A 25,724-nucleotide genomic window follows, 5' to 3' on the forward strand; every position below is an offset into this window, starting at 1 on the left:
TGTTGCACATACATGTGCATGTTCATCCTCCTGCACATACGAGTATGTCCTTGTCCCAGAAGATATTTTTCTCATTATCTTTTCCTTCACTTAGATATTTACAAGAGTTAGAGGTGATAAGGAAATAATGGACTTAATTCTCCCTGACACTTGTGCAGCCTCATTAAGTTCAATGGAAGCCCACAGGTATAACTGAAGGGAGAATTTAGCCCATGACATTAGATCATCCAGTCTATCTCCCTGCTGACGTACGATTGTTCCTCACAGTACATTTTCTAGTGTTATTTTCAGTCTAATTTTTAATGTCCTAAGTTTCGGACATTCTTACTTTTTATTCTCCTTATTCTAATTATAAGCTGCCTATTTACCTGAAATAACCTTCTCTAAAAACAAAACAAATAAATAAAAAACAATGAGGCAGGATGGTCTTTAAAAAACAACTATAGAGCAATCAAGACCTCGTTCATTGACCGGTTTCTTTTTTGTTCTTGAGACACATGTGTAACCTGGTTAGACCTGTTTTGTTTGAGCACTGAGGTGTGAGTTGGCCGTATGCAAATGTTTGCAGTCTTTCTTTTCTTTCCTCTCTCTCTCTCTTTTTTGTTAGTGCTGCAGACCCAATCAAAAGAACAGGAAGTGACCTAAGGAATTCTCCCATTGGCTGACTAAATGTTCTGCAAAATGTTTTAAAATTAATATCATATTAATTTATCATCACTCCTGTGAGGCTTTTGAAGTGCTAACCTAGCACCTGTGTTTACTTAACACCTGCCATTCTCTAGACAGCCTTCTCATTGCCTCTGCTAAAGGATTTCCCCTTCAGAATCAGCAGCTAAATGAGGTAAGATCTTTTTAACTTCCTTTTAAACGAACACTACTGAGGATAAAAGAGTGCAGAAGTGTGCACTGGAATCACTCCCACTCAACACCCATCTCAGCTCCTTTTTCCCCACTTTGAAACTGCCACTAACCTCTTTTAATCAAAAGTTTTTGAGCATTAAAATTATAAACGCTTTTACTCTCCTGTTTTGAACCTGCGTCCTGCTTTCCTTGTGTTTAAGAACACACTCCTACTATTTGTATTTTCTTAGGTGCAGATCAGCCAGCCTTATTAACTTTGAATAGTCCCACTGATTTCAGTGGGGCTACGCATGGGAGTAAAGTTCTATACTCGTTGTGAGTAAGGTGGTCAGCGTCTGCCCCTTAGTTTTATGAGGGCGGTTTTTATAATAATGTATTTAATAATGTTTTGGGGCCTAATGGTGTCACCTTTAGTGACATTAAGTAATACTTTTATCCCCTGAGTAACTGCAGTCAAATCAGTGGGGCTACTTATTTAATAAAGTATCACTCAATGTGAGCAAGAGCAGTAGAAGCAGAGCCTTTAAAACTGACTGTTGAAATTGGCATGGAGTCTCCTTAGTGTCGCAGCATGTGTGAGCACTATACAGATAAAATGATCTCGCTGGTTTTATAGTAGTGATGGTGGTAATTACAAGGATGATAAAAAATCCTACCTAGCTCACTTTTTGCTCAGTCCTTGCTCAACTAAAACTCCCACTGGTTTCAGTTGGGGCTATATCCTGAAGTCCTTAGCCTCTTCCCACTTAAAATTCTTCACTGAAGTCAATGTATGTTCTGTGTGAGTAAGGACTGAATAAAATCTCAGTAAAGGCTTTAAGAATTCAGCTCTGAGAGTTTTGCCTGTTGTATTCCCATTGACCTGAATGACAGTTTTACTTGAATAAATATAGCGTATGCTCTTTAACGTTTAGCTCATTGCAAGTAACAGTATTTACTAAAATCTGTTGTAATATTTCAGTAAAAGAGATTGCACTGATTTTTACAGCAGGGTGGATCAGGAAATGACACTGAAAGTATAAAATAGCAGTAATACATTTACTAGTATTTCACTGCTTGAGAGAGTTGAAATATTATTTGTGGTCCTCCTGGATATATATGTATATATATTTATTTGTGTCTATACCGTATGTTTGAATTATTTTACCTAAAAAAGATCTATCACATTGCCTTTCCATCTAAGTTTAAAGCACATCCAGCTTCTTCGTTTTGTTCATGGGCTTTGGAAAACAGAAACCAGTTCGTAATGATAAGAACTATAAAATACACAACTATAGAGTAAAACTGGTTTACTTAACACTTACTATTCTAGCTTTTGGTATATGTGCCTATCTTCAATGTGTCTATCTTCTAGCAATATTTCTTTTAATTTGTGAATAGTCCTGGTGGGATAATAGATCTGTTCCAAGTGCTGTTTCATTGGTAAATTTGCTGGTAGCAGTTTAAGCCAGTTTTCTGATGTAAACTTGCGTTTTAAAGTTACCAGAGTTTGAGAACAGAAAAGACCTATTGTTAAAATAAGTCTGACAGCCAAAGAAAACAGTTGCAATTGAAGTGTTCAGACAAATATGACAAAGATGTTAAGCAACAAATCTCACCATAAAATGTCAATTTCAGCCCTGAGTTTCAATAGATTGTACAGAGCAGATTAATCCTTTGTTTTTCCCACATTGGGACATCATGAAAAATTAGGCAGTTGTGACTCAGCCCTTGTCAGTGTTAGAAAGCTTTGAGAGAGAAACAGCATTTCACAGCTAGTTATAGGATGGCAAGAGTTCATATTATTCTAGTTGTGGTGGGATCTTGTAATAAAACATGGTCCAATGAGCACTGGAAATAACAGTTTATCAATGTGTAGGAACAATCTGGTGTCATCCCAGGACATTATCTTAACATGATATTTTCTCAACACTGAACTTTTATGAGTGAAAAGAAAGTTCTGTGTCCAGTTCTGGGCACCGCATTTCAAGAAAGATGTGGAGAAATTGGAGAGGATCCAGAGAAGGGCAACAAAGATGATTAAGAGTATGGAAATGCTCTCATACAATGAGAGACTAAAAAGATTAAGGCCATTCATCTTAGAAAAGAGGCAACTAAGGAGGATATGATAGGGTCTATAAAATCATGAATGGTATGGAAAAAGTGTATAGAGAAATGTTATTTACCTTTTCACACAATAAAAAAACAAGTGTCACCTGAAAAAATTAATAGTCAGCAGGTTTAGTACAAACAAGAGGATGTACTTTTTCACACAACATGCAACTAACCTGTGGAATTCATTGTCATGAGATGTTGTGATGGCCAAAAGTAAAACTGGGGTGAAAAAAAGAACTGGAGAAGTTCATAAAGGATAGGTTCATCAATGTCCACTAACCAAGGTGGTCAGGGATAGAACCTCATGCTCATGAAAATCCTAAAATTGTGATTTTTGGAAAGCAGGAGTGGAAGATGAGTGGATCGCTCCATAATTGCCCTGTTCTGTACACTCACCCTGAAGCTCTGGTACAGGCCACTATCAGAGACAGGATATTGGACAATGGTCTGACCTAGTATTGTAGTTCTTATGCTCTTATGGACAGATAATTAGATATAGGAATTAGTGGAAAACTGAGAGAGGACAAATTCAACTCTGAAATCATTCAGTTAACTGTAGAACATCTTTCAGCTGCTTTCATTCCCAATGAATAACCATGTAAACATTGGTACTCGTGTCTGGGTGATAGAGGAAGAGGAATTTAGGATGGAGATAAAAAATTAAAAACAAAACATCCAAAATCATAGATTAACAGAAATTAGAGATAGAAAAGCTTTGTCACTTTAGGTGAGCCATTCTATCTCCTGCTCAGGCAGAACTGTTCAGTATGTTACCACATCCCACTTCAAATGATACAGTCAAAACTACGAGGACACAAAATAACGAACATAAAATAAATTAGGTGGGTTTTTTTTTCTAAAATCACGCTCATCATGCAAAAGTGAGCATCAAGGAGTTAATCTCAAAGCTGGAGACTAGTGGCAATATCTGAAGGAAATCTTTCAAGAGCGTGGAAATAACATTGCACACTTCCTGCACACATATTTGAGTCTGATCACAGAAACTCTTCCAGTCTCAGCTCTTACATTCTCATGCTATCTCTATTAAAATATCCAGACCAAGGTAAGAGCCACATCCTTTAGTCATTCCTCAAACATATCTCCCACTGACTGCAAATTATATTGATGCGTTCACCTTTTCTGCTGATGATCCTGATCATTGTGATGTTTAGGGACTCAGACAGATCTAATTGGTGCTTGAGCTCCTGAAGAAATTTAAGTGGAATGTGGTCTTTTTTAATTATGCTGGTAGCACACAATGCTACATAATCTCTGATGTGCCTTGGTTTGAAGGTGGATGGCACAGGACACAACTAGCTCACTTAATATTGGTCAACGTGCCAAGACTGAGACATAATTAAACAGCTGACCACTAACCAATGTATTTCTGACTATAACAATGTGACTCCCCTCAGTGTGATTCCCTCAGATCTTGCATTGCTCAACTTCTTTTCATGTTCCATACAGCTGAGGATTAGGTTTTCAGTTGTTGGTGAGAAGAGCATACAAGGAAAGGGATCACAGGCAGAATTTTTAATTATGAATTTTATAAATTGTTTGCTGAAAAGAAGGTTGGATCATATTATGTTAAGATGTACTTGGTGCTAAAAAGAAATGTTAGTGACTTTAATACCTGTGCAGCTTGCAATACTGCAGTAACATTAAATCTGGGTCCAGTAACAGAACTTTCGGACAAAAAATGTATTGGATTTTGTTACTAATTTTAAAGACAGTGCAGTATTATTTGTAATTCTACTGTTAGAGTAGAAGGCCAATAGCACCAGTGGGAAACAAAGCCCAATGGTTTCAACTGCTTAGTGATCCTGGAGCTTAAGAACCCTGAAAAAGCAGTAACACCAAAAGTATTTTCTTTATTCTTGTCTCTGAGTTAAGCCTGTGCACTGACATGGCAGCCTGCATATACTGAGGACCTCATCCAGTTCCCATTAATGTCAATTGTTTGAGGGTTTACTGCATCAAGATGTCAATGAGGGGAATTGTAACAAGTAGCTGGAGAAATTTTGTTGTCCAAAAAATGCAGATGTGGGTAAACCAGAACATTGTGTGAATTCATGTTGAATTTGCCAAACTGTTTGGATTAAAAAAAAAAAAAAAAAAAAGAAAAAAGATGTTGTTCTGACATTTTGGAAATGAAATGCTTCATTTTTTAAAATGTCAAATGACTCTGTTTTGAAATATATTTCAATTTAATTAAAAAAATTAAAAAGAAGAAGAGGAAGAAGAAGGCCTCACACTAAAAAGGGAATTGGTTAAGGGCTAATTCAGCTTCCATTGAAGTCAGTGGGAGTCCCTCAATTCACTTTCTTGGGAGTTGAATTGAGCCCTATTAGGGGTGATCAGTCATTATTAATGGTAATATTCAAATCAAGATTACCCAGGGCAGTAAAACAGTGTTACTATACAGCAATGGAAAGAGAACCTTTCCTAATATCTATAAATCCATAAAAGAAATGCAAAGTCCCTGCCTACTATGCAGAAGATACAGACAGTGCTGTACTCACTTCTGAGCTGTTTGCTATAATAATCAGCTCAAGTGCAATCAGAAAAGGCTCAGAGCCTAGAAATGTTTGTAAAGATTCATAAGCTATTTGAAAAGTCCTCCTTTGTAGAGTGAGAAAAACAAAAATAATCATTTTCTGTTTTTGGATACTGCCCTACACTTCTCTGCACTTGACATTCAGTAAGTGATTATTTGTATCACTGTATAATTACTTTTCTATTTAACAAAGCCATGTAAAATTGGCCAAGATGTTGTAGCTGGAAAATCAGTGACTTTGCATGATATAATTATCCCTCCCAAATTGTCCTAATGATTTTTATCAAAACACATAATTATTATTACACAACAATATGAAAGGAGTCTGCCTTTTGTGTCTTTGTGATGTATTATCAAAGGATATCTGTTTCTGCAATTGACCAATAGATTGGAATGGTTGTGAGGGAGCCTCACTGGTATGTCAGGTACTGGGACATGCTATTAGGATATTTTCATTGTTTGCAGAGTGATTACGGTTTGCAACACCCTGTAACAGACATTACTCATAACGTTTGCAAGACATCAATTAAAAATATATCCTTTAGTGTTGAAAATTCCCACCAAACTCCTATGGTACAAAAGCAAAATGGTTGTGAAAATCTGAACGAATGATTGGTCTGGTCTCTAGATAAATAATTTATCATTAAAAAAACTGACCAAAACCACAATGTCCAGAGTGAAGACAGACACCATCCATCCTTAGTGACTTACAGCTTTTTTTTTTGGACTAGATCTCTTTTATTCTGCTGATCTGATTGAATCATTCCTTATGAGTTCCCTAAAAAGTGCTTAGCTAGTCATTTTGCAATGCACTGTACTGGTATGTATGACTCATGTTGCCCTCTAGTAGAAGAATGGCTATAGGAACTCCTAGACTTCCAGGAGCAGCAGGAAGATTACTCTACTTAGGTGCTGCAAGACCATGGTTCTGGACCCAGTTTCCCAGTTGTAAAGTATTTATAGAATCATTGTGCCTATTTCTGCAACACTTGGCTTTACTATAGTATTACTCAAGAAGATATTTTATTCTAATATCCCACATTAGTAAACAGGTATCACTGTAAGTGTGACAGCACAGTGAGGGTAAATCAGTTCTCGGGATTTTCTAGGTAATGGCTGCCTATTTTCAGGATCACTTATAGGTCAATGGTAGCTTGTTCTGATGATGCAATACTTTTACCATGAGTTTGATTGGTTGAGTGTGTTATCATTGAGTACCCTGCTCAGTGTGTGATGGCTTTGAGGGGTGGGAATGGTGTGAAAGCCAGTCGGAACTGGTCTCTTGTGTAGAGAACATTCCATCCCTCCCTACCTGTAATTTCCATTAATCTTGCTAGATAAAGCATAATCTTCCTAACTCACTTCCATAACGTAAATTGAATGCAGTGATTAGGGCACTGGAATAGGAGCCATGAGATCTGAGTTATGTAAGGTCTGCCAATGAGCTCCTGTATAACTTTAAGCAAGGCACTTTACCAAGGAAGGTAACTATCATTAGTTCAATGTTACAAATGGTGAAGCTGAAGCACAGAGGTCAAGTGCTTCATGTAGTTATGGAATATTATTGTAAAAAGTCCCTTATCCCTTAATAGCTCAATGTTCATGCTCTTAGGGTGTCACCGTTTCACTTGTTCTCCAGTCATCATAGAGTCTGGATGGGACCTGAGGGTCAGATTTTCAAAAGGAACCTAAAGGATTTAGGCATCCAAATGACAGCGAATTTCAATGGAAATTGGTTGTCTAACTCCCTTGGGCTCCTTTGAGAATCCTAGGCTGGTTTTCTAACGTAGGAAGCACGATGAAAAGAACCCTCCTCTTTTGAAAAAATAATCCCCCAACATTTCAGTTCTTTATCCATTATAAAGAAGCAAGAAAGGATGCAAGCTCAATTGGTTTCTTTTTCCAGTCATTTTTAAGCCCATTTTGGCTCATGTGACTTTTCATGGGTTTTGGCTGATGGAAAAAGTACAGTGCCAAATATCTGATTGTGGCACTCCTTCTCTTGAAGCTGGATTATTCTGTAGACAAGGACTATTATGAAGCAGCAGGGATACATTCCAGAACTGAAAGCATACATTTATATGAAAACTAATAGGAAAAGCTCTATCGTCAAACCGGCCCAGGCTGTTGAGGCAGATGCCTTGCTTTGCTCTTTTGTTTATATTCCAACAAATCAAAGCTGACCTGTAGTGTTATCAGAATAGAGCAGCAGGTGCAAAAAAATAACTCTGCTGCCAACTCAAATGAAAGAGTAGGGCTAATACCCTCTGGGAGGTATAATGAAGATAAGAGAAAGCCATGCCAGCAACTGAATTAACGGCTCTATTTATGGTGGGCTTTACCTTAACAACCTGCTCCCAGCCCTCTCTGTCACATAAACACTTCACTGTACTGTTTAATGAGGCCAGGGGCGAAATAAATGGAAACAGGATGGGGAGTACTCATAGCACGAACTGAAGAGGAGGAGGGGGGCTGTGTGGGAGCACTGTTCCCCAAAGCCATGGCCGGGGCAGGAGGGGAAGCTGCCCTCTGCTTTTTTGCAGAAGGTGGAGAGCTGCTCTTGCTCATCGGTCCCACTTTCCTTATCCGCAGAAGGAACCACAGAGGCAGACTCTTTAATGGACCTTGGTCAATTTGTTTCTGGCTGGGCTTGACTGATGCAGGAGCATTTATGTGCTTTGTTGTGGCGTTAAGCTACAGACCTGGACTGAGCAGATACACTGCTGCGCTGCCTCAGGGGAGCACCAGGACATTCTGGCTCAGGGAAGCACCGTGCCTCTTGGAGCAGTCAGCCACACTGGGTGAATTCAGCGGCTGTTGCACCCCATGAGAGGGGAAAGCATATGCCTCTGTGCAGCCAGGAGGTGGGATGCCAGGCCTATGCTCCTGCCACTTCCTTGTGTTATGTCTTTTGCTCTTTACACTTGAAAAATAACATGAGGAAACCACAGGGGCACAGCTGGGTCCCAAACAGCCATGCTTACTAAAGATATATAAACATGCTAGATCTACCTACATACATGCTGCTGCTCTGGCTGGTTTCTGGCAGCTTCTAGAACAGTGATGCCCAACCTTTTCCTGTCACACCCACCTTTACCAGAAAGGAATCTATCTGCTCCCCCAGGGCCGGTGCAACCCATTAGGCAACCTAGGCGGTTGCCTAGGGCACTAGCATTTGGTGGGGGCGGCATTTCAGGTCCTTCGGTGGCGACCGTGGTGGCCGGATCTTCAGCCACCCCGGTTGTCATTGGCATTTAGGCAGAAGGACCTGGGGCAAGGGGGTGTGGGGAGGGCCGCCTGCAGCAAGTCAGGGGAGCGCGGCACTCAAGGGAACTGCTCCCTGCCCCAGCTCACCTCTGCTCCCCCTCCTCCCCTGAGCATGCCGCCCTGCTCTGCTTTTCTCCCTCCCAGGCTTGCGGCACCAAACAGCTGATTGGCGTGGCAAGCCTGGGAGGTGAGAGAAGCGGACCAGTGACGGTATGCTCAGGGAGGAGGTGGAGCAGAGGTGAGCTGGGGCGGGGAGCTGCCACACGGCTCCCCAGGCTGGAGGGGGGAGGGGGTGCGGGGAGCTGCTGCTGGGGGGCACCTTATGGTGGAGTGGGGGCAGAAAACTGCCATAGGGCTGGGAGGGGGGGCGCAAGGTGGAAGTTTTGCCTAGAGCGCAAAACATCCTTGCACCCACCCTGTGCTCCCCTTATCCCCCATTACTGCAGTTGGCTCAGCAGAGGAGCTTGGGCTGAAGGCGGAGCTGGGGGCAGAACTGGGGATGGGGTGGGAACTGGGACTAGAGCTGCCTGTGGGCAGAGAGGTTATGAGGGCACAGCTGGGCCAGGGCTGGGCTGGGCTGGGCTGGGGCTGGAGCTGGAAGCCATGGTCAGGAGCTGGGGCTGGAGCCAGGAGTGGGACCAGGAGCGGAGCTGGGGCTGGGGACTGGAAGCCGAGCCCTGGCTTGTGCCGGAGCTGTGGCTGGGGCTGGTGGGTGGGGCTGGGAGCTGAGCTGCAGCGGGGACCAGTACTGTGAGTGACTGTGGCCATGGCGGAGCTGTGGCCAAGTCCAGAGAGGAGCTGGGGGAAGAGTAGGGTCTGGGTGGTGCTCCCTCCCCAGCCCTCCAAGGGGACTGGCCCAGGCCCTGCCACACCCCCCACATGTTCTTCTGTGCACCCCTGTGGGGTGCACCCCACAGTATGGGGACCACTGTTCTAGAACATGAGTACCATTAGAATGCCCTCAGACTATTTAAAGGGATACTATCCTGTTCCTATACATTCTACCCTGCAACACACTACTTACTTTGTGGTATCCAGTAACCCACAGAAGAGGAGCAAGATTGCAACTTAAGCCAGGCTTTGAGCTAGCAGAACCTCTGAGACATAATCTAGCCCTCAGAAAGTTTCTTGTGAGGGCTGAGAATTGCAGTTTACAGACAGGCCTATAAACTGATTAGATTTGCTGCTCTAAGTGCTTGGGGAAAACTCCCCACTGTCAAAATCCCTAATGCCACCAGTTTATGCCACCTCCTTCTAAGGGTACGTCCACACTACCCGCCGGACTGGCGGGTAGCGATTGATCTATCGGGGATCAATTCATAACGTCTTGTCTAGACACAATAAATTGATCCCAGAATGCTCTGCCGTTGACTCCGGAACTCCACCAGGGCGAGAGGCGAAAGTGGAGTCGATGGGGGAGCCGCGGCCGTCGATCCCTTGCTGTGAGGATGGGAGGTAAATTGATCTAAGATACATTGACTTCAGCTACGCTATTCTCATAGCTGAAGTTGCATATCTTAGATTGATTCCCCCACCCCCCAGTGTAGACCAGGCCTAACTCACCTCTGCTGTAATACTGATAGACAACTGTGATCAGATAGTGAAAAGGCAAGGGGTGAGCTGTGATCAATGTTATCACAGCTTATCACAACTGAGAATTGTACTCACAGCTAGTCTATGCAAAAATATCCTACAATCACGTCCTTTCTGATCCTGCACTTCCCTGCCCACTGGTTTGTTTCACCCAACTGTCACATCTAGTCTTTTAGACTGTAAGATCTTTGGGGCTGGGACTGTCATTTATTATCTATTTGCACAGTGCTTCGCATAATGAGATTCTGACTCAGTTGAAGCCCTAGGTGCTACCACTATGTAAATAACAAAAATCATATCAATGTGTGTCATATCACGTTACAGAGCTAGACCCAGATGTGTCACACAGCAAATTTCAGGGGTGATTGGATCCACAGTTTTATCTCTGCCTAGTATAAACATAGGAGCTATTTTCAACATTTACCAGATCCAGATTTGAAGATTTTGGGAGTGTGCAAGGTTCTGAGATTAAAACTTTTTACACAATGAATAAGATTCTTCCCACCAACAGCAACCATTCTTCTCAGTTAAAGGGAACACTCTTCCCTTTCCTCATTCTGTCTAATTCTCATTTAGAAATGAACCCAGCAAAGAAGAAACCTCCAAGCAGAAGTTCTTAGAGAAAGGGAGACTTGTAAAACAAAACTAACTAGCTAAATAAATAAACTCACCCTCATTTTATTTGGGGGGCTTGGCAGGGGGAAGCCATATAAGTAATTTTACTACTGAAAATCAACCTGGCTTCACAATAAAAGAGAAGTAGTGATGCTGATCGTTAACATATACTTCCCTATAAAATAGCGACTCACAAGCTGCACTGGGGTTTTAAAGGTTTTAACTGGTTGTTATGGCAAGACCACATATAAATCAGTTGGCTTGTCAGAGAGCATAGTATCAATGAATCATTCCAATACCCTCCAGGAATAATAATACCTAATCATCTTCAGTATTTGTTAGTAACTCAGTATCTGTGCAGGATGCTTTAGCAATAGAGAAATAAGACCCGGCCCTTTCCTCCAAGGGACTTACACTTTAAACAGACAATACAATAACACAATTGTCAAAATCACAGAGAGCAGAAAGATATAATGAGAAGAAAGCAGAGAAGATTTAGAATATGATCATAGATTGTTATTAGCTTGCTCTTTTCTATCTAATTACAGACATGTGGCCGGTCATGTTTCTAGGGTAGTTTTGGGGATTTTTTGGCTCATTTTTGTATTACTTATTTTACATAGTTAGCAAGGGAGTAGTCGAACCCAAGTGTAAATCAGTGGTAGAAGGGTAAGGGAAAGAGAGAGAGTTCAAGAGGTGTCTGAAGGAGATGGGGAAGGTGACTCAGTTCACAGGAGGTGGGAGGATACTCCAGGTAGATATGAGAGGTGTGAAGTTGCAATGGGAGAAAGAGGCAAAAGGAACATGGTGAGGGGGAAAATGGCTTCCCCTATTGTATATCCCATTCTATGTCACCGAGACCAGATTAATACATCTGCCTGAAACTACTAAAAATTCTGGGGACATGGTTGACCTAAATTGTCATCAGTTCTATCCCAAGACAACATCAGAGCCATATGTGCCAGTGAAAGTCCTGCTTTCCATCTCCAGTTATTTTTCCTTTCCTTTCTAAACCTGGTCAAAATTTTGCCATGGGAATATTTTTTGTGAGAATTTTTTTTGACAAAATGGAAGTTTTCACAAGAAGTGCCCATTTTGGGGGGGAGGACGGAGAAGAAAAAAATTTAGATGAAAATGAAAAAAAAATTCATTGACATTTTTCACAAGAAATAAAATCATTCCCTCACTGGCTCTAGTCCTTTCCCTTTCAGCTGGAGAACTAATACACAGTGCTCCTGTACACAGAACTCATTCTCCAGTAGAAGACACTGGTCCTTTCAGATGTGGGACAAATGGCTATGTCTTGTATGTTATTAGAAAGCTATGGAGGTGGGAGGAAGAGATTATATCTGAGCAATAAGTGACAGAAATGCTGATCCTAAACATTTGACTTCTGCTATATGGCAGGTTGCAGAACACTATTCCATCTGCCAAGGTAACATTATTGCTGGGAGACTGTAGAAGTAAATATTGCAAAACTGCCAGTTCTCTCTTGTCTTTGGAGGTTTAGGGCTATATCCTACTGCTCTGATACATATATCCTATGACAGATCCTGTGAAGGGCAGTGCTTGTATTTTCTTCTGATTTAGGCAAAAGAGGTGTTTAAATTCTCTCTAACTACACTAACATACATCTTGAGCTCTGAGGCCAGCTCATATGAAGTCTATGGATTGTGAAAAGGGGAATAGAGGAAAATTAGCATATTGGACTATGAGCAAATAATCAAGCAATATTTCCCTTGCTCTATTAAAGTGAAACTCATGCTGGCTCGGAAAAAGGAGACTGAAGTATGGTTTTGTCTTCAGATTATGTAATCAGTGGTAGAGACAGACCCAAAGCAAAACCTTAGAACAAAGGAGAAGGGGACTTGGTTCCTAACTTTCCCACTCAGTCTCATCTTAGTTAAAAGACACATGCAAGATTTTAGAGTCCACTTGGATATGTTGAAACATCCACCACCTACATTTAGAGAAGTTGCCTCATACTACATCACAAAGTCAGGTCTTTAAATTTGGTGGGACTCTTTTTATTAGTGATTTGCTTGTTTATAGCAATCATATCTGTTACAGTATAAACATACTTAATGTTCCCCTCCTATTCAGATAGATTTTTTTTGTCTTTAAGCTCACCTGAATGAATGAATTTAATACACATGAAGCTAAAAACAAAAACACCACAACCCCTCCCCTCACACAACACAACCAAGGCTAAATGTTGAAAGAGGTCCCAACATAGCCTTTGAAAACACCCCCTGCTTTTGTTGCACACACAGACTTGGTTGTGTGCACACAAACAGCAACTCTATACACCAAAGAGGTAATTAAATGTCTGACAACCAGATTGCAGTTGCATACATAAATATAGGCAAGAAAATTCTGTACTAGAATTGCTGCTATACAACAAACTGTGGGTGCATGTCCAAGGGCATGCCCGTCCTGTAATCCTCCTTGTTGGCCAAGCATGGCTCTTCTGAGGCCTACCTCAGTTTCCCCTTCACTCAGGACTCTCTGAAAAGTCCACTCCAGACAGTCAAACACTTCACCTAACAGGGTCCAATTTATTAAGTCCTGCACAAAAATCTTTCAAAAGAAAACTCAGACTTTCAAAAGTCTTCATCCCTGTTCCAAGCTGGGTACCGCTGCTCTCCGAGGCTCTGTTATCCCTTCAGAATTCCAACACTCTTCGGGGCCATTTCTAAGCTAGGTACAGCCCTTCCTCCCTGCAGCTCTGTCTTCCTGCTGGCCCAGCACCTCTTGCCTGGAGTTTGGTCTTCTCCACTGGTACCTTCCCCGCACTGACTCAGGCCCTGGCGGAACCTTCTTACTTCCTGCAGTGTCAATGCTTGCAGCCATTTCTTCTTTGTAAGGCCTAGGTGCCTTCCCTTAAACCCTACTGTGCAACTTTAAGAGTCCAGTCACCCGTGTCAGTGCAGTTTTAGGGGCTGCTATAGTAAATTCAGTTCAGTATCAAAAATAATTTCTTGAACATTACACTCAGAATATAATCTGATAAATATATCTATTACTGGTGTAAACCTACATGGGATGTAATCAATACATTGCCTTGAATATGTTACATAAGTAATAGTATTTTGCACTTCAATGTCATCTTTCATCCAAGGATGTCAAAGAGCCTTGGAAACAAGGTCATGCAGGGGCTAGAATCAAGAGCGGCTCCAGGCACGAGCACGTCAAGCGCGTGCTTGGGGTGGCATGCCGCGGGGGGCGCTCTGCCAGTCGCCAGGTGGAGCTGCAGGACCAGCGGACCCTCTGCAGGCATGCCTGTGGGAGGTCCACCGGAGCCGCGGGACCAGCGACCGGCAGAGTGCCCCCCCACGGCATGCCGCTGTGCTGGGCGCGGCGAAATGTCTAGAGCTGCCCCTGGCTAGGATGAGAACCCAGGAAGTACTGGGAATCATATGGATTAAAGTGGAAAAACCTATTGAGACTGATTTACCAGGAAAGTAGAAGCTCAGGGTCACACACAAACATGCACTCAAAATTATACACCTAACTTGTACATGCAGTTACTGTAAATGCATACAGAACTCCTAAGTAGTTATTTGCATGCACAAATACCCAATGTGTTCATCTAAGTACAATAACCATATGTGTCAACTAGGCTTTCTTGCTTTTCTGTGTGTGATGTTGGGCTTCTGATGTTGAGAAAAGCAGACCCACTTGGTCATGCAGTCCATATCCTGACTCTTAGAAACAGTTTGCAAAATTCAGTCTCTCTTCAGGCAGCAGCAATTATTTACAGACACCATTTCAGTTATACTGATGTCTAAGTACTTGATTGAACTGCCAAATTCAGTCCTTAGATGTCTAAATTGCCCTACTCACCTCTGCTGTTACTTTATTGCATGTATAACATAGTTCCAGGTGAAACCTACACTTGCAGTTCAGCCATGATAGTGAAAGGGAAAAAAATGGGGAATGATCCCATAGATATCAGCTTTCTCAAATGAAGCAAAAGAAAGGCTTCTCCCTTTTGGCCAAGCCAGAAGGAGCTGCACTGAGCTTGTCTCAGCTGGAAGCAGAGGTGCTGGAACAATTTGTATAGTGACAGTGCTGAGAGCCATTTAACCAAACTAAAAAGTCGGTGTATGATGGAAACCACTTCAACGAGGGGGTGCTGCACCCCCAGCACTCCTATTTCAGCACCTGGAAGCACTTTTAGTCTTTGCATAGTTTGGAATTTCTGAACATTATAGATGACAATTTCCTAACTCCAGATGTGTTGCAGCCAACACTGGGGAATACCATATGAGACCTTGTCATAACATACAAAGAGGAACTGACCACAGAACTAATAGTTATGATAGATAAGGTACAAGTGATCATGACTTGATTACATTTATAATGTGCAAGCAGAATAAAGTCCAGGCTAGTAATGCCTGTACTTGATGCTTTAATTTCACAAAGCTGAAAAAAAATATGAGCCAAATCAGCTGTGAGGAAGAATTCAAACAGAAAAATGTGAATAATAATTGGGAATCATTTATGAACCCCTTACTACATACCCAAAAAGCCACAATCCCACAACTCAGAAAGGTTGTGCTCATTAAAAAACTGACCTGTTGTAAAAAATTAAACAAAAATATAATAAATGGAAGAAAGAGGAAGTTGATAGTAATGAATATAAATCAGAAGTTAGGAATTGTTGAAAACAGATAAGGGAAACCAAGGGACACACGGATAACTCTATGGCCAGCAGGGTTAAGGACAATAAGAAGGAGTTTTTAAAAATATATCAGGACAAAAATAATCCTGACAATGATATTTGTTCATTGCTAGATGGAAATGGTAGAATTATCAGTAATAGTGCAAAAAAGGCAGATGTGACCAATACCAATATTATTTCTGTTCTAGGTTTGGGGGGAAAAAAAGATAATACAGTCTCATCATATGGTGATAACATTCTTTTCATTCCACTAGTATCTCTGATGGATGTTAAACAGAAGCTACTAAAGTTAGACATTTTACATCAGCTAGTCCAGATAACTTGCCTCCAAGAGTTTTAAAAGAGCTAGCTAAGGAGCTGGCTTAACCATTAATTTTGATTTTCAATGAGTTTTGGAGCACTGGGGAAGTTCCAGAAGACTGAAAGAAAGCTAATATTGTGTCAATATTTTAAAAGATAAACAGGATGACCCAGGTAATTATAGGCTTGTCACTCTGATATTGGTCCTGGGCAAGGTGATGGAGCAGCTGATACAGACTCAACTAATAATGAATTAAAGGAGAGTAATGTAAGTAATGCAAATCAACATGAGTTTATGGAAAATAAAACCTGTCAAACTAACTTGATATCTCTTTTACAAGTTTGGTTAATAATGGTAATAATGTTGACCTAATATACTTAGACTTCTGTAAGGTGTTTGACTTGGTGCCACACAACATTTTGATTAAAAAACTAGAGTGATATAAAATTGTGGAAGTAAAGCAAGAATTGACAGGGATTTGGAAGGGATTTCAATACAAACAGTCACCTCTGTGAGCAAGAGTCAGGCTAGCTGTAACCCTAATAACATGAGATTTGTAGAAGCGAGGATTGTGTCAAGTGAATGAGAAAGAACTGTGTGAGAAGTTGTTGTGACCTTGTGTTATATATGGAATGTAGACTATAGTCTAAATAGATGTGAAAAATAAGATATCAGGATGACCTATGTATGAACAAAATGCAGCTGTTGCTCATTATTGTCTGTAACAAAAGGTGTAAATGCTTGCTGTAATTGTTTACCCGGAGAGAGCCCTGCCTAGAAGGAGGAAACCCTGTGTCCTAGTGCACTCTCTCCCTCTATGCAATTGCTTGAGAATAAAGTATCTGACTTTGCTGCTCCCAACCAGAGAGTGAGAACTATGTTTTTCTCCAACAAAATGAAGATGGCACACATTAAATGATTAAAAACTGGCTAGCTGATAGGTCTCAAAATGTAACTGTACATTAGGAATCATCATTGAGCTGGTCTGTTTCCAGTGGGGTCTCATAGGGATTGATTTGTGGCCCTACACTATTTAACATCTTTAACAATGACCTGAAAGAAAGCAAAGTAATTCCTGATAAAGTTTGCAGATAACAGAAAAATTGCAGAAGTGGTAAATAATGAAGAGGACAGGTCACTCAGAATGATCTAGATTGCTTGGTAAAATGGGCCCAAGCAAACCATGTGCATTTTAATATGGCTAAATGAAAGTGTATACACCAGGAACAAATAATGTAAACTATGGGACTCTATCCTGGAAAACAGAGACTCTGAAAAAGATTTGGAGGTGGTGGATAATCAGCTGAATGTGAGCTCTCAGTGGAACACTCTGGCCAAAAGAGCTAATGTAATCCTGGAATTCATAAACTGGGGAATCTTGAGTAGGAGTAGACCAGTTATTTTACCACTGCATTTGGCATTGAGGTAACTGCTGCTGGAATACTGTATCCAGTTCCGGTGCTCACAATTCAAGAAGGATGTTGATATATTGGAGAGGGTTCAGAGAAGAGTCACAAGAAAGATTAAAGGATTAGAAAACATGCCTTATAGTGATAGACTCAAGGAGATCAATCTATTTAGTTTAACAAAGAAATGATTAAGGAGCAACTTGATTACAGTCTATAAGTACCTGCATGGGAAACAAACATTTAAATAAAGGGCTCTTTCTCGTAGTAGAGAAAAATATAACACAATCCAATGGCTGGAAGTTGCAGCTAGACAAATTCAGACTGGAAATAAGGCATATATTTTTGACAGCGAGGTTAATTAACTATTGAAACAATTTACCAAGGGTCTTTGTGGGTTCTCCATCACTGACCATTTTAAATCAAGACTGGCTGCTTTTCTAAAAGCTATGCTCTAGGAAATGTGTTGGGAGAAATTCTATCGGCTGTGCTCTACAGGAGATCAGACTAGAAGATCACTATGGTCCCTATGAATAGCTTACAAGTAGAATAATAGTTTCTGTCTAATTTGGCTTAGCTTTGTTTTATTTGTCTTTTGCAGAGGGCATATGGTTAAACAAACAGAAAGCGGTGTGCCTCCTTCCCCTTAGGGTTTCATACCCTCTGATACTTGCTGTTTGCACATAAATTGCATAGTTTATCCCTGACTTATCTCAACTTTGCAACTCTCCCAGCCCTACAAAGGGATTTCAGCACCACCACATGGATTAGAATAACTTGAAATTTACTCAGTTTTTTCCTGTGCTACTCTTCCCCACATCACACTGTTTTTCAGCATTACCAATGACACCAAAACGTGAACACCCCTGAAAAATTCAGTTCCAAAATGATGAGGACCATTCACCATCTAGATCCGCAGATTCATTGGAACAAAATGTGAAAGTGGGGATCAGAGTCATTCAGATTCAGAGCACAGTTATGGTATAATGAAGTAATTTGCATACGGTATGCTCTACAAGGCTCAATGGTTCTTTGTAAATGTGTTTTTCTGAAATGCTGGGTCTTCTCCATGGTCAGGGAATGAGTGGTTAAAACTAAATTACAAACATCAGTCTGGAGTGGTCATATGGTCAAGAAAGAAGAGGAGAATTTAGCAAACTAATTCATTTAGCACCAAGTGCTGAAGTTGGGACTCAGTGAAAACACTTACTGAAGTCAATAGGACTTTTGACGAAGTAGGTCCTTAGGCTTTGGCCGTTGATCCTCCTACTGTGGGTGAAACCAATATTCTGAATCGAAACACCAGAAACTTTGGGACAATTTGGATTAGGTTAGAATCCAGACCCATACCTCTCCAGCCTATCTCCAATGTTCTCTCTCAGGTATAATTGTATTCCACAGATAATGTTAGAAAGATGATGCAATTGTTTTGTTTGAAGCAACCCGTACAGGTACTACTGTCAAAGCACAGCTTTAAGAAGGAATATATATTGGTTTGGTTAATTGTAAAGCAAAATGCTTGCCAATCTGCATACGTTTTAATCTGCACATACAGTCTGGTGCTCCTGCCTCAACTCTCATCAAATATTTGGTGCTGTAATGAGGTCTGATGTTACTCAGACTTCATTCATACAATGTTTAATGACTATGAAATATTTTCATAAATAATTAAAAATAAAATGACAAAGAATGATGCAGATGTGTTACTCAGTCAATATGCTCTCAGAGATATGTGAATGTATGGATGAATGAATGCATAGCACGTGCTACATAAACCAATCAGTGCTTAAAAGAAACTCTAGATTTTTAATGTTACGTAAGATGAAATATTTGCCTGGGTGGCAAATTATTTTAGAGTCAATTTAATTAAAAGAAAACCTTTTATTCCACTTTCTCCCCCCGGGTAGCAGATAACTTGGCACTGGTGTGTCTTGAGAATCTGAGGACAAAACCTGTCCTAACTTACTCCGTGCATAAACCTATTGACTTCAGTGAAGCTGCACGGGGAATAAATCTAGACAAAATTTACTCTATTTTTTGTCAGAGCTGTGATATCAGAAGTGTACTATCTGAATCCTGCAGATGTTATAGATGTAAAGTTCCCTTTATAGAAGATAAAGTCTGATATGTGGATGGTTATGAAACTGCAGATTCATACGAAACAGATACCAATTATTAAATCATCCAGGGTTCATTCCAGCAGCCCCTTATTCATGCAAGTAAGGGCCTTAGACCACCTCCTATCAGAGCAGGATTGTTGTCTACATTACATTTCCTAAGGTGCTGGTGTTTAATACAAAATACCAGCAACATTGTACATTATACATATATATGTTCTTATTGTTCCTTTAAAATTGGTAATTTTCTAATAAGGATTGTTTAATAAAGATAACAAGTGAGGGGTGAATATCCACCCAAGTGATCCTCAGAAAATTATTCATAACCAGAAAATATTCAGGTGTGATTGCTTCAGAGAGACCTCTTCCTACCTTCTGAAATGGCTACTATGAACTTGTCTTTAACAAAATAATGAGCCCTATCGTGCTTCCAATAAAATAAATTGGAGTTTTGCCATTGACTTCAATAGGAGTTGGGCCAGAATTAATGATGTTATCTCGTCCAATATACCCACAGTTGAGATACTGTGAAGTGTACTGGACTTTCAATCTTTAGTTTCATGCTTCAATTATTTATAATGCAAAACTGCCATGCTCTTAACCATATTCACCTACCTACCTGACTTTTGAAGTTATAGCTCTAAAAAGTAATGGGATTCTGAAATCAGAAGACAATTTGGAATCACAAATCAGATCATATTTAACATATATTTAACGAACTTGATATAAATCTGCTGCCTTTATAAATGGATAACATGCTACTTTAAAATGCTTCCAGAAGATTACAGAATATATGTTTATGAAACAAACTTTTATGCTTTGCATCATCCAGACTGAGGTATATAATGTACCATATTAAGAACACATATCAGTGGGGAAATTCCTTACATTCACCATGTGTTCAAATGAAAAGCATGTTTTTATATGTTATTACAAAGGGAACATTGCACAACAAATTTATAGCAGACATGAAAGAGGCTGTTTTGTGTAGCTGCTACAGGCTAGATTCAGGGTTGTTTTTTTTTTAAAAAAAAAGTCTACGTGATTCCTTAATAAAATGGTAATTTAGAGTAGTGTTTTTAAGTAACTCTCTGTCTATGGATAATGACACCTTTCTCTTCCCATTTCTATTATGTGTCCGCTTAGTTTTCAAGAGCTTATAACCTGGGTTTGCTATGATCTGAATCTTATAGTCTGCAACAGCCAGATAAAAGTGGCTTAAAAACACTACCAACATAGGTTAGACAAGAATCTGTGCCACAGTGGCAAAAGGATCCATATACCATTACCTCATAGGGCTTTATGAATAAAGGATTTTCTGTGCATGTATCTCTGGTAGTCTGTTAAATTCATGGCTGCAATTATCAGTTATTCTGAAGTCCAAAATAAAATAGAAAACTAGGTGTTTCTTAAAAACTACAGCAGTCAGAGTTTACCTTGTGAAATTTCATTTAAATAAAAATAAACCGCTTTATATTTCACTTCACAAAGCTTGGAGCTCTTCCAGCATTGCTCTTTCAGAAGCCGTGTATTTTCATTCTACTCCATTCCTGATCAGAGATTATTCATTTATGGATGGGTGGCTGTAAAAACTTGCCTCATGCATATGAAAATGGTAATGTTTACCACAAGGAGATTTCATTGCAGCTGAAACGGGGTTGTGGCAACTTGTTCCTTAGCTGGGCTGTGTCTTCTACAAATGGACTTGGCATTGCTCACTTCACCCTCAATGGAATTTTTTGCCACTTGCCTTGCCACTAGCTAAGCAAGCTGTTCGATTTACTTACAGATCATGATTTTGGAAGGAACTGGCAGAATGAGTATCAATTCCAGCAGCAATCTACTTCACCAGCAGCCTTCCTGGACAGATGGATATCCCACATGCAATGGTAGGAGGAATTCAACAATGGTGTACTGTCTATATTTTGGGAAGTGTGTGTGTGAGGGGGGCGGGTATTATGCCTTTAAATATACATAGGTATGATTTTTGACCTCTGCCCTATCCAAACTCCTTTATACTCTATTGGAATTTCACCAGGAGGATGTGTGCCTAGAAATTATGATAATTTGTGGCTTATTACTGGTTCTTTTTCTAAAAGTGAATTGAGTGCTAATGAAAAGTGCTGGATTGACAACCCCAAAGTTCCCTCTTCACAGAAAAAGTACAACACGGGCAGCAGCAGTGCAAGCTTCACACACACGCTTCTCAAACAAACATTATTCTTTGACCTTCACCTGCAGGGACCACTTGAGAAGGGAGTTCAGTTTTCCTGCTCTTGCACAGTATTTGCCTTCTCAGCTCAGAATGCTGGAATGACAGACTGACACTGCGGGTTATTGCCAGTGAGGGATTTTTTGTGATATGGAAACCTGGTCAATTCTTAATGGACAGAGATGTCCAGTTCCATTTCACATAGGCAACTAAACAGCCATCAGATGGTGAGCGCTTTGGGTCAGTACCAACCCAAGTTCTAGCCTAAGCAGTGACTTAGAGCTATAGGTCCTGTTCTATTATTTTCTGAATTCTGAATGGGAGCAGAACTGGGCACCTATATATTATAGTACATATACCTTTTAAGATCTTTCCCCCCTACCCAGTACAATGTCACAGTAGTAGCAGTAAACCTTAAAATCAAGCCAGGCAAGCACCTTATATCACACACTAATCACAGTCCTGTAAAATGCTATAACCAAACATGCAGTGAAGATTCTCTCATTCAGAACTAAAAGGAGCTCTTTTTCTTTTCTCTGTGTGATTCCTAAATACCTTAGAATATATAAAAAATGCCCTTGATAAACACACTAGGTTGCCTTTCATTTTGTCTACAAGGATTCATGGTGAAAATCATGTTTGATTGAGAAGCGCTAGTTTCAGTTTACACGGGATTTTGCCAGCCTAAACTGGTGAGTTCTATTTGCAGGGATTTCTACCTTTGCAATCATTCAGGAATCACTTCCAGTTTTGAATTCACATGAGTCTGAAATTCCAAGTCAACCTGTATCCTCCTCTCTGCAATTCCTTCCACATGCCCATTCTCCTCTCTCTACAAGAGCCCCTCTTTGACCTTTAAAGTCTTCTGGTTTGAGAACTGGTGTCCTGCAAATGTCCTCTACCCCTTTCTAAGACTGAAGCCTACAGGGACAGAGGCAACCACCTTTCTCAGGTTCTTCAGAGGGTGCCCAGTGGCTTCTAAATCCCATTGTTACTTTCTGGAGCCCTCTACATTGTAATTAATTCCCCACAATCCTGAAACTGCAGGCTGCAAATGGTTCTGCACCCACTGCAATCTGCTCCTGAGATACCCCTCGTTCCCCGGTATTGGTAGGTAGGGAAACTTAGGGATTGTATTACCAACATTTCTCACAAACACTTTGGATATTCTTGTTCTTGGCTAGAATATGCAATACTGGATCAGTGCCCGGGATGGAAGGCTCATACAGTAAAGCTGGTTCTTGACAATTTTTTGACTTACAGAGCAGGAGCTTGAAAATTCTCCTTTTGTCCCCACCGCTCAGCCAAATATAGAGCTGGAATTTTAAAATATAGATGACATTTCAAATTGAAAAAATTTGATTTTAAACTTTAAAAAAAAAATCACTCATTTTTCCCCCTTATCTCTGATAATCTCCAGAGTCCAACACTGAGATATGTGGGGGCTGAAATATGCTGTCCTTAGTATCGCCTATTGGCGCATCATTCCACCTCGTTTAGCTCAGTATGGCTGGGTGAACCTTTATTAAGATGGGAGCAGGGGGTTCTCTGTGGGACTTTCTGACAAATTTAGTAATTCTAACTAACACATAAGCCTTATCTGATTAATAGCCCATCTTTATATAGTGCTGCTGTGCTTTGCCTACACGAAGCTTTTCATCGAGGCAGCTAAGCAGTCTTGCTCTGGTCCCTTTTTGACTATATATTTGTTTTTGTAGTGTTTTCACCAACATTTTGATTTTCAGAAATATATGTAAAAACATCAGGGGCCCACACCACTCTTTTGTGGGCCTTAAAATTAGGGTTCTCATTCTCTGATATTATCAGAAATATCTGGTTTTAATGTGAAATTCTGATGAAGTAAAAAAAGAGCATTTTGCCCACCTTCAGACAGAATTAGAGTTTTATTGTTTTTAATCTGAAACTGGCAAAATTTCACCCCTGCTTTTGGGGATTTTTTTTTAACCAAATAGAATTTATTCACAGAAAGAATAGAAAGGTATAATATGTGCTGCTTCTATTTTAGCTTTATATTTTAAGCTTTTTGGAACAAGGATCTTGACCTCCTCTATGTATGCAAAGTATCTAGCACACTCTTGGTGTTAAATAAATATAAACAATATAAACAGTAATATTTAGTTAAGCAATGAGAATACTGTATCAATGTTGTACATAGACAGTACCACATTGTCAAAGACAGAAACAAACAAATTCATAGAATTCAAGGTCATAAGGAGCAAAGAGTCCTGTGGCACCTTATAGACTAACAGATGTGTTGGAGCATGAGCTTTCGTGGGTGAATACCCACTTGGTCGGATGCATCCGATGAAGTGAGCATTCACCCACGAAAGCTCATGCTCCAACACATCTGTTAGTCTATAAGGTGCCACAGGATTCTTTGCTGCTTTTACAGATCCAGACTAACACGGCTACCTCTCTGAGACTTGAAGGTCATAAGGGATCACTATGATTACCGAGTCTGCCCTCGGAAAAGACACAAGCCATAGAATTTCATGCATTAATTGCTGCATTAAGCCTGTATCTTGTAGATGAGCTAGAGCAATCTGGCCTTTCCTTATGCCCCCACCCTCCTCTGCTAAAATCTTGTTCATATCCTAATGAACTTGACTGCTGAAACTCACACCTACTTGGCATCCCTGCTTCTCAGATTTTTGCAACACCAGTATTCAAATTATTGCTGCAAAAGTAATCTTCCTCTCCTATTGCTCTGACTGATCCCTCTTCTTGGATCCGTCTCTTTGGTTTCCTGCTCCTTACTGCATCAAATTCAGGTTCCCTATCCTCATCTCTAAGGCCCTGAAAATTCTCATCCCTACCTGCATCTGTTCTCATTTTCCACTACTTCCCCTGTGCCCTTTCCAATAATAATTTGTCTCCTTTCCCCAAGTTGCACCTCATGCCTTTTTTCACACTGTAGACTATGTCTGGAACTATGTGCTTATCCTCGTTTTCCAAGCACCTTCTCTCTCCTGCTTCAAATTCTTCCTTCAATCCCACCTCTTCAAGCAGTCCTGCTTTTGTTTTTTTCCTCTCGAACAATCCCAACACATCATTCCCTCTCTTGCCTTGTGTGTGCTTGTCCTGGCTTATCTAGGTTGTAAACTCTTTAGGGCAGGGAATATATCCTTTTATCAGGACCAGATTCTGATATGCTTATTCACTGAGTAGTCCCTGACTCTGTGAGTAGTCTCATTTACAGAAGAGGTTACTGGTCAATGTGAATAAGGTCTGGTGTGTGTTTGTGTATAAAGTGCTGTGCAAATGTACAACATTGTATACACATTATTAATATTAATATATTATTACATATTAATATAGTCAATATTTTCACCACTACATTGTGCACACTAACTTTTGCACACACAAATCTCAGGGTTGGCCTTATGATTTATACCTTCCCAAGCTGCCAGATGTATAAATCAGGCTATGAGTTGCCTCTCATTGAATTACTTTCCATTCCAGTCCTTCTGCCGGAGATTAGACAGCCCGTGAGTGGTCAAGTCAGTGAAGGATTGTTTCTCTCCTCCCTGTACCACACACAGGATCCCCAGCAATCGTTTGTGGTGCTTGTGCTTGCCTTGGTAAATTAGGACATAGAATCATACAATCACAGGACTAGAGGGGACCTGGAGAGGTCATCTAGTCTGGTCCCATCACTCAAGGCAGGACTAAGTATTAGACCATCCCTGACAGGTATTTGTATAACCTGCTCTTAAAAATCCCCAATGATGGAGATTCCACAATCTCCCTAGGCAATTTATTCCAGTGCTTAACCACTCTGATAGTTAGGAAGTTTTTCCTAATGTCCAACTTAAACCTCCTTTGCTGCAATTTAAGCCCATTGTTTCTTGTCCTATCCTTAGAGGTTGAAGAGAACAATTTTTCTCTCTCCTCATTGTAACAACCTTTTATGTACTTGAAAACTGCTATCATATCCCCTCTCAGTCTTCTCTTCTCCAGACTAAACAAAATCAATTTTTTCAATCTTCCCTC

At 40.4% G+C, this 25,724-nt stretch overlaps 1 protein-coding gene across 1 annotated transcript in view; it reads left to right on the plus strand.

Annotated features, from left to right (window-relative positions):
* Positions 1-734: 734 nt before the first annotated feature.
* Positions 735-25,724, plus strand: part of EHF (ETS homologous factor) — a 43,006-nt gene continuing 18,016 nt past the window's right edge. The window contains exons 1-2 of the mRNA XM_032770681.2: positions 735-841; positions 21,288-21,387. Of these exons, the coding sequence (XP_032626572.1) occupies positions 21,291-21,387 (97 nt within the window). The 5' untranslated portion in view covers positions 735-841; positions 21,288-21,290. The remainder of the gene's footprint in view (positions 842-21,287; positions 21,388-25,724) is intronic.

The sequence above is a fragment of the Chelonoidis abingdonii genome, chromosome 4 (assembly GCF_003597395.2).
Source record: "Chelonoidis abingdonii isolate Lonesome George chromosome 4, CheloAbing_2.0, whole genome shotgun sequence".
Lineage (NCBI taxonomy): Eukaryota > Metazoa > Chordata > Testudines > Testudinidae > Chelonoidis > Chelonoidis abingdonii.